Source organism: Periophthalmus magnuspinnatus, chromosome 5 (genome assembly GCF_009829125.3).
Source record: "Periophthalmus magnuspinnatus isolate fPerMag1 chromosome 5, fPerMag1.2.pri, whole genome shotgun sequence".
In the NCBI taxonomy this organism is placed as follows: Eukaryota; Metazoa; Chordata; class Actinopteri; order Gobiiformes; family Gobiidae; genus Periophthalmus; species Periophthalmus magnuspinnatus.
Genome location: NC_047130.1, coordinates 7,956,627 through 7,966,559, shown reverse-complemented (window position 1 = coordinate 7,966,559; position 9,933 = coordinate 7,956,627). Strand labels below are relative to the sequence as shown.

Below are 9,933 nucleotides of genomic sequence, written 5' to 3'. Positions count from 1 at the left end.
GGAAGCATGAATAATGAAAAAATAAAAATTATTAAGAGTTTTATTGACTGTCTATAGACCTACCTTTGACATGGCTCATCCTCCCCAAATGAGAGAAGATTAAGTTTTATATCAAGCTCTCAAAGGGTAGTTGTTAAGAATGACGTAAGTGGGTTAATTTGTGAATCAACACATTGGAAACAACAAATGTCTCATGACTCAAAATGCATCTAGTTACCCTACTTACAGCAAAGTATGTGTAAGACCCTGACCTGTACTTAGACTGTTCCCGGTTCAGCTGCGAATGCAGTATAGGACCGGTTTTGTGGTTTTGTGATACTAACACCTTGAGCAGTGCTCTGCTGTCCTGTTGTTGCCACTGCCTTTGAAAGCTGCATATGCAATAAACTTTTATATTTTACTTTTCAATTGTTTCTTAAATAGTGCTCTGTCGGGTAAAACTTCACATTAGCGTAAAAGGCTGAACTGGAAAACAGGAAGTAGTTTTCATGACCTTAAACTAAACTTATGATAAACTAAACATTTACAATATTGTTCCAATTTGATGAGAAACAATGAGTTTACGCTTGCTAGGTACAATATCTGAACTCGTAAAATGCTGGAAATTCAGTGTGACCAGGGTGTTCTGAGATAAAACATCAAATGCTGCTAACTGAATTAACAGCAGTGCAGGTCACAATAAATGACACCACTCACATTGTAGACGTTGGGTTTTAATATCTGTGTCAAGTGCCAAAAGAAATCGAGTCAAGTACATTTTCTTACAGGTATTACAAACACAACAGCGCCATCTAGTGGTCAGACAAGTGAACTGTAACATGTATAATCAACTGTTACATAACACATATGTAAACACCTACATGAAGCATTGAAACAGTGAAATGAATAGTGTCTGGTATGTTCAAGCAAGACATTAATAGTTAATCAGATAACTAAATCATAGAAAACAAGCTATCAAGTTTACTCTCGATCTCACTCCAAATCACTAAATCCACTGAATTTCTTCATCCTTGGTGTCACTTCTGAACAACTCCCCCTGCTCCAGAAGCAGATGAAGCACCGCTCCTGAAGTAAATGGCAGCCATACCGGCAAACAAGCCTAGAGTGCCCTCACACAGTTCTAAGTGTGACAATAACAAAGATGTGAAATTATATATTTTATTATATATATTTTATTTTAATTTCACATATAAGTCGCATCTGAGTATAAGTCCCACCCCAGCCAAACTATGAAAAAAAAGTGCGACTTATAGTTCGGAAACTACGGCATATATACAGTTGAAACCAGAAGTTTACATACACTAAATAAAAAGACACACATTTTTTTCTACACTGTCTGAGATTAAATCAGACTAAACCTTTCCTGTTTTAGGTCAATTAAAATTACAAAAAATATTTCTATTTGCTAAATGCCAGGATAATGAGATGAGATAATTTTTAAGAAAATTTTTCATTACTTTCTTCAAAGTCAGAAGTTTACATACAGTAAGATTACTATGCATTTAAACGATCTGGGAAAACCCAGATGATGATGAAGCTTTGGAAGCTTCTTATAGGTTTATTGACAACATTTGAGTTAATTAGAGACTCACATGGACGTATTTAAAGATGCACCTGAAACACACTGCTTCTTTGTGTAACATCATTTTAAAGTCAGAATAAATCAGCCAAGACATCAGGAAGAGAATTGTGGATTTGCACAAGTCTGGTTCATCCTTGAGTGCAATTTTCAGATAAGTGAAGGTGCTACGTTCATTTGTTCATACTATTATACACAAGTATAAGCACCATGAGAATGTCCAGCCATCATACCATACCATATTAGCCCAAGAACAAAATCAAAAGACCTTATGAAGATGCTGGCTGAAGCTGGTAAGAGTGTGTCATTGTACACAGTGAAACGAGCACTGTACTGACATGGGCTGAAAGGTCACTCTGCCAGGAAGAGCCCATTACTCCAAAAGAAACTCAAAAAACGCTAGATTAAAGTTTGCAAATGCACACAGCGACAAATACCTTCATTTTGGAGACATGTCCTGTGGCCTGACAAAACTGAAATTGAACTGTTTGGCCATAATTAGCATTGTTACGTTTAGAGGAAAAAGGGTAATGCTTGCAAGGCTAAGAACATCCCAAATGTGAAATAGGGGGGTGGCAGCATCATGTTGTGGGGTTGTTTTGTTGGAGCAGGGACTGGTGCACTTCACAAAATAAATGGCATCAGGAGGAAAGAATATATTGTGGAAATACTGAAGCAACATCTCAAGACATCAGTCAGGAAGTTAAAGCTTAGGCACAAATGGGTCTTCCAAATGGACAATGACCTGGAGCTTACTGCCAAACTGGTTATAAAGTGACTTAAGTCAAGTTTTTGGTGACCATCATAAAGCCCTGATCTCAATCCTATTAAAAAATTTATGGGCAGACCTGAAAAGGCATGTGCAAGCAAGGCGACCTACAAACTTGGCTCAGTTACACCAGTTCTGTCAGGAATGGGCCATAATTCCTGCCAACTATTGTGAGAAGCTTGTGGAATGATATCCACAATGTTTAACCCAAGTCATACAGTTTATCCGGAACCAGGTCGCGGGGGCAGCAGTCTAAGCAGGGACTCCCAGACTTCCCACACCCCAGACACTTCCTCCAGCTCTTCGAGTAGGATTCCAAGATGTCCCCAGGCCAGCTTAGAGACAGTCCCTCCAGCGTGTCCTGGGTCTTCCCCGGCGCCTCCTTCTGGTCCATTCAAATAGTAAGAGGTTAAAGGCATCGTAGAGGCTGACCAGCTGTGTGGTAACTAATATCCATAACACAGTTGTTTTAAGTCCAAAAGGGTGTTAAAAATGAAAAATTCTGTGAAATGTTTTACAAACTTTGTGTTTTTCTTAAGATTCAGAAACAGATTTTACATAAAATTATAGGTCTTGTGGTCATTAGTTACCACAAGCTTTAAAAATTTCAAGATAATTTAGATAAGTCTAGTCTTTTCAGAAGGTGTAAAAAAAATGAATGGGATATTTACACCATGTTCCAAATGAAAATTGTGTTAAACGCATGGATGGTCTTGTGGTCATGTGTCTCAGGGCTCTTTGGGTCAGTGAAATCTATCACAGACACCTGTGCTAATTAGTTTGCCAGCTATTTAAGACGTTCCACATTATCAAGCAGACCACCATTTTCAAGCAAGGTGGGAAAGAAAAAGGATCTCTACTGCCAAAAAGCATGAAATAGTTGACTACTTTGGACAAGGTATGAAAACCTTAGATATTTCACGAAAAATTAAGTGTGATCATCATACTATTAAGGGATTTGTAGCTGATTCAGAGCACATACAGATTTATGCAAATAAAGGCACAATGAGGAAAGTTTCTGCCAGACAAATACATTGGATTAAGAGATCCACAGCTAAAATGCCATTACAAAGCAGCAAACAGGTATTTGAAGCTGCTGGTGCCCCTGGAGTCCCACAGAACATCAAGGTGTAAGATCCTCCAGAGGCTTGCAGTTATGCATAAACCTTCTATTCGGCCACCTTTAACCAATGGTCACAAGCAGAAATGGCTCCAGTGGGCCCAGAAATACATGAAGACTAATTTTCAAACAGTCTTGTTCACTGGTGAGTGCCACGAAACCCTGGATGGTCCAGATGGATGGAGTGGTGGACTGGTTGGTGGATGGCCACCATGTCCCAACAAGGCTGCGATGTCAGCAAGGAGGTGTCATGGGAAGAGCCGTGCTTTTTGTAGCAAAATCATCTTCATGAATGACAATGTACCATCTCATGCTGCAAGGAATACCTCTGCATCATTGGCTGTTATGGGCATAAAAGAAGAGAAACTCTTAGTGTGGCCACCATCCTTCCCTGACCTCAAGCCTATTGGAAACCTTAGGAGCATCCTCAAGCTCTAAAATCTATTCTGACGTCTTGCAAAGAAATTCAAGCAGAAACTGTACACTCATAATAATTTGGAACAGTGCAATTAAATTTGTATTTTTGAAAAAAAGACTGTTATCATCGGGAGGTTTGTTCAATAACATTCAAATAGTACTCTAAATGTTGATGACTTGAAAATTATGATGACTGTCATTTATATTGACAGTTTGGCAAAATCAGTGAAAAATATCATTTGCATAATCATTTGGAACGGAGTGTATTTCCAGGACCAGCTCACTGTTGAGGTCTGTTGTACTTCATATTATAAATTGTAATATAATTTTTATATATTTTTTAAATAGAAATAACATTAACATTATGAGTTAAATCATTAACATACATTGCTTTTATTAACTCAACGTTTCAGTAAAATTCGAAACAGTGTTGGCTCGAGCATCGGACTGAGATCGCCAAAAGCACGCCCCTCACCCACCACCTGTGCCTCTGGCTGCCATGATGACCTCACTCCTGATTCTCAATCACCTCAATAATAAACTTTTTTTTTTTTTTTAATTTGCATTTATTTGTTTACTAAGGCAACACACAATCACATTAAGCTTATGTGCAGACACTTCTGTGCCAAGCATTAACAGTTAACTGTTCTCAATGCAGTCTTTATAAATCAAGCACAGTATTTTAGCACAAAGTGTGTTTTTGGCCAAAGCATCACAGACGCTCTGATTGGTTGATTTGGTGCTTAAGTATAAATCAGCCTTCTATAGCCATAGAGTTGCACAAGCTCAGCTTAGGGTCGTTGGTCACCATGAGGCCCAGTGTATAAGAATACTTTGCAAATGTGTACAATACAGAACAACTCTGTTGTACTTTGTAACGTATTCCAATACATGGCCAATCAGAGTATTTTGAATACTTCACATTGAGTTAATTCATCACAGGTTTACACTATAATATATTGCATTTAAACAGCTTTGTTTATAATGCATTTATTTAGAAATTATTAGAGGAAAAAATCATACACAGTAGCCGTATTTTCTATTTTTCTCATCAATAGCTTGTCTTTATGCTCATAATTAAGAATCTTTCCCGCATAGCTAATACCTCAAGCAATATGTCGCTAGATAACAGCAGGAAAGTTTGCAAGAAATCGACCTGAGTGACAGTTAATTGTTTTTTTGGGGGGGGGTTTGCTAAAACTTTTTGCCAAATTTCACTTAATTTCATATTTTAACTTGACAATTTTTGCAAGATAGTTGCAAGACTGAAACAGCTATAAAGAAATATTATGCCAGACCTAACCTGACTAATAGTGTGCTAGTTGCACTAGCCCCAATTTATTCAGATTAAGATCTATAATCTTCTGGCTGACACAAAAACAGTCTTTATAAACAATTATCAAGTGGCACTGCAGGAGAGATACTTCTTCAAATGTTCTCTAAACATATTATCTCGCAGCCCATACACCATAGGGCTCAGAAACCTGGGGAGGATTTGCAATAATATATACCACACAAAGATGAAGTGGAGATGTATTCTTGGGAACAAAATGAAAACAAGTTGTAGGACAGTAGAAAACACATACGTTAACATGGATAGAAGGAGCTGAAAACTATGCAACAAAATGGTATTTCTGGCTTTTTTGGCATCACTATTTGTTGTTTTTACTGATCTGGCTGCTAAAAATATCTGGACATAAGTGTAAGTCAGAACAAGCCAAACACCAACAAAATACACTGAGTATGTGACTTCTCTCTTTTTTATCATAATAGGATTACGAAACAAATGTGTCGTCTCACATACAACTGTAGAGGAGAAAAGAGCAGGCTCAGTTGCTGCAAGAAAAAATATGTCTGGTAAAAATGACAATAGGTTCATGGCCCAAATACATCCAATTACTATGTAAATCTTTTTAATGTTGCACAACTGGGGGTGCTGAAGAGGGAAGCATACTGCGATATAGCACTCCACTGCCATCACTGCTAAGTTCAGAGGAGAGTTGAGACTTGTGAAGACTACAAATGAAAGAATAAAGCAGCATAAATATGTGTTGATGGTGTAGAAAACATAAGTGCACACGAAGAGAGTAACGGCAGTGGTGAGCTGGACCGTGTCATTCACCACCAGATGAATGAAGAGGATGTAGCGAGGGTTGTGATAAAAGACCTAAGACAAAGACAGTACAATCAAAAGTTAAGTAAAGTAATATAAGTAAGAACTAGATAAAATAAGAATAAAACAATTCATGAAGATTAACCTATAGTAAGTATTCTAAAGTTAGACCTACCAAAATCAATATAAATATTCTGATTAAAAAACAAATCTAGGTATATTTTTGTTTTACAGTTCATGGATTCTACATTACACTGTAATTGTACATTGTACTGTAAAAAAAAAATTGAATCTATGACTGAATACATGATGAATCTATGACTGCAATAAAACATTTGCAATACGTAGTAGATGGATAAATGTTAACATTTCTGACCTGGTGTTTTCTGAAGGTGTGAATGAGAGTCCCATTTAAGTAATTAATAGAAATTCCAAGCAGAACAACTGTTACATTTTTGGCTATAGCCGTGCTGAATGAGTCTGGATAGCGGACATAAGATGACCCATTTTGAACAGATAACGAATTCATGGAAGCACTATTGCAAAAAAGAAAGTATGCATCATTCAGAAGATGGAACCAAACACAGGAGTATTTATTGTTTGTAGACCTGCCTCTAATGTGACTCACCTTCTCCAAATGAAGATAAGAAGTAAATTGAGATTTATATTAAGTTCTCTCGAGAAGGTTGCGAAGGATGACGCAATTGGGTTAATTTGTAAACCAACACATGGAAACAACAAAAGCCCTATGACCCAAAATGTATCTGCGTATTCTACTTGATCAAATATCTATTAGAGGAAGAAGATTATGTTTTTGTTAGAGCAGCAATAGTGGAGGGGATCGGGCATTTGTTTCAAGTGTCAAATCCAGCTCAAGCACATCACAATGTCATTGTTTAGTCGTAGTAAAACCAGTTTGATACAGGACATGACTGCAAGTCATATTTTTTCTCCCCCTCCATAACAGAGGTTATTGATGCTTTCCATGAAACCATCATAAAAATGATGACCTTTTTGATCACACTAAAAAAATAACACTTGTGTAATAAGTCTTTTTGAGAATCTGAGGGCCAGATTTACCGAGTAATGTACCGAGTACCTTTCAAAGGTTAATGTAAAGGAGCAGTCATTGCTTCTGTTGACAACATAGTTTTCTCTTTCAGTTTGGACCAGCATCTGGGGAGGCTGGATGGGGTGTTTAGTAGAGTACACACTGAAGGTCTTGAAGACACCCACAGCCACTCAAAGTGAACTATAAAGCTGTTAAGTCACTTCCGGGTCCAACCAGAAAATTCTCAGCTGATTTCTAGCTTTGTTTTAGTTCAGAAATGTCGGTTTAACCACAAATTGTATTATGTTGAAGTAAATGTAGTAATTATCTAGCAGAACATAGAATTACCAGTGTGTATCTCTCACATCGTCACCGCCAACACTATCTTAGCCTAGCCTAGGTTCTTATCTCAACCTAACTCATACATTTTCTGTCACAGTTATAACCATATATCCATTATGTTATGTTCCATCATGTTATAACCTTGTTAGTTTTAACCGATTGCAATCTCTGTTTTAACGTGAGATGTGATATCGCAAAAAAATAAAAAATAAATCAACAAAATATTCTTTGGCCAGTGATAACGTGGCAGTGTGAAACTCATTGGAAATGCCCCTCTCCACTCGATAATAAAATAAAATTTCTGTCAACTGGACAAGTGAGTGAAGAAGTTTCGTCTCTCATTCAAGCCGCTTCTTCAGTTCAAGTCAGATAACTGGTAGACACTGGGCATTGACGACTACCACGCATGGCACAAAGTAGGAATAATTGATATATGACCAGGCCAGTAGTTGATGTGATCTGACTCCCTGGCCCTTAGAAATCCTTTAAATGTAGTGGTTAGTCCAACAATGACCCGGAAGTTCAACTATGTCACTATACATGTAACATTTTAATATCGTATAATAATAAATAATGAGTAGGTACATAAGTGCACTTCAAATATTTCATTAATCAAAACAGTCAAAAGGCAAACATTTTTCATATTATTATTATTTTTTTATTATTATATAGTCGTTCACATTATAACAAAAATGCAACTGCTATCTAACCATAATATGAAATAATATGTGACGCGCATGCAAACAACAGAACTCAATGTCACATGCAGTGTGTTGTGCTTGCAGAAGAAAACATGGCCCTGATTCGACTCAATCCTGGCACATTTGTGGCTATTTCAAGTTATTTGAGAAAGTGGAGTCAACATTTACGACACGGCTCAGTGGTTAGAGTGTTGGTCCCCCAACCCGAAGGTTGGAGCATCGAGTCCCAAGGAGACCAAGTTCTGTCGTTGTGTCCTTAGGCAAGACACTTCACCCACATTGCCTAGAATGAAAGTGGTGTATGCGTGAATGATAGGTGATGGTCGGAGGGGCCGATGGCAGCCTCACTTCCGTCAGTCTGCCCCAGGGCAACTGTGGCTACAATAGTAGCTTACCATTACCAAGTGTGGAAATGAATGAATAATGACTATAGTGTAGCGCTTTGAGAGGCTTTGACAAGCCTATAAAGCGCATTACAAGTGTAAGCCATTATTATTATTATTACTTAATTGAGTTAATTTGTGAGGCATATCATGAAGGAAGAGGGCAAAGATTTTGGTTATGGTTGTCTGAGGGGCGCTTTCTGCCATTTCTATTTAGAGGAGCGTGTGGACACAGACTTTTTAAATAACCTTCGAATGAGCAGGAGAACATTTGCCTACATATGTTAATGCCTTTCCCCAACTCTTGCGCCAAAACATTAATGCGTTCAGACTAGCGTTCAGACTACAGTCATGTCAGATACAAATTTATGATTTATGACCACATACGAATGCAGCAAATGCAGCCTGCATCAACTTTGAAAAAGATTATTGAGCTGTTCACACCAACATGACAAAATCAGATACAGATGGGTAAAAAAATCTGATCTGGCTTGCAGTGTGAACGCAGACAAAGCTGTCAAACATACTCAAGCAGAGGTTGATAATAACTTAAAGTATTACATAACATCATTAAATGAAAGTATATTATGTAGCTACATTCAGTTCAATTGATTTCAACTGCAGTTTAGAAGAAGACAGGAAAAAAGTGCTAAAACCGCAAAAAATAAATAAAATAAAGCACATTTGAGCTCAGCTGTTTCCCCTTTTATCTCTAAAAGTCTGCTTTGCAGTTTTAAATTTTTAAATTAAGACATTCATGCTTCTAAATAACATTGAAACTAAACTTGTGTTGCGTTTCATACATCAGGCTGCTCTCTGCTGTTCAGTCTTCAGCAGGGGGGCTGACGGTCAGAGTGGGGAGTCACCAGCCCCCAAGCATAACAAATTATAATTTTTTTTTTTTAAATTTGCATTTATTTATTTACTAAGACAACACACAATCACATGAAACGTGTGCAGACATTTCTGTGCCAAGCTTTAACAGTTCCAATATTTTTTTGATCAGTTTTCCATGCAGTCTTTATAAAACACAAAAAGCACAGCACTTTGATGCAAAGTAACGTTTTGGACAAGGCACACGACACATTGCAAGTTTTTAGATTGGCATTTGAGTAAAAAAACAGCTTCTCCTTCTCTCCTTCTCTCCTTCTATATTGTCATGAGAGAAACCAAGTCATTATTGTATAAAGGAAGACAAAATGAATGTGTTTGGATTTATAAACCTGCCTTCTATAGCCAGAGACCTTGATGCCCAGCCTATAAGAATACTTTGCAGATATAGAATACAGAATACCTTTGCTGTACTTTATAATGTATTCTGATATATAGCCAATCAGTGTACTGTATTCTGAATACTGAATACTCACATTGAGTTACTTTATTACATGTTTACACTATAACATAATGTTTTGTTTGTTTCAACAACTTTGTTTGTTTCAACTTTGTAAGGCATTTATT

General features: G+C 37.3%; 1 protein-coding gene across 1 annotated transcript; it reads right to left on the bottom strand.

Annotated features, from left to right (window-relative positions):
• Positions 1 to 5,284: 5,284 nt before the first annotated feature.
• LOC117370843 (odorant receptor 131-2-like) lies at positions 5,285 to 6,527 on the bottom strand. The gene is made up of 2 exons (XM_033966383.1): positions 6,375 to 6,527; positions 5,285 to 6,052 (listed from the first exon to the last, which is right to left on the bottom strand). Exons 1-2 carry the CDS (start codon positions 6,525 to 6,527, stop codon positions 5,285 to 5,287), a joined length of 921 nt encoding a protein of 306 aa, XP_033822274.1.
• Positions 6,528 to 9,933: the final 3,406 nt, after the last annotated feature.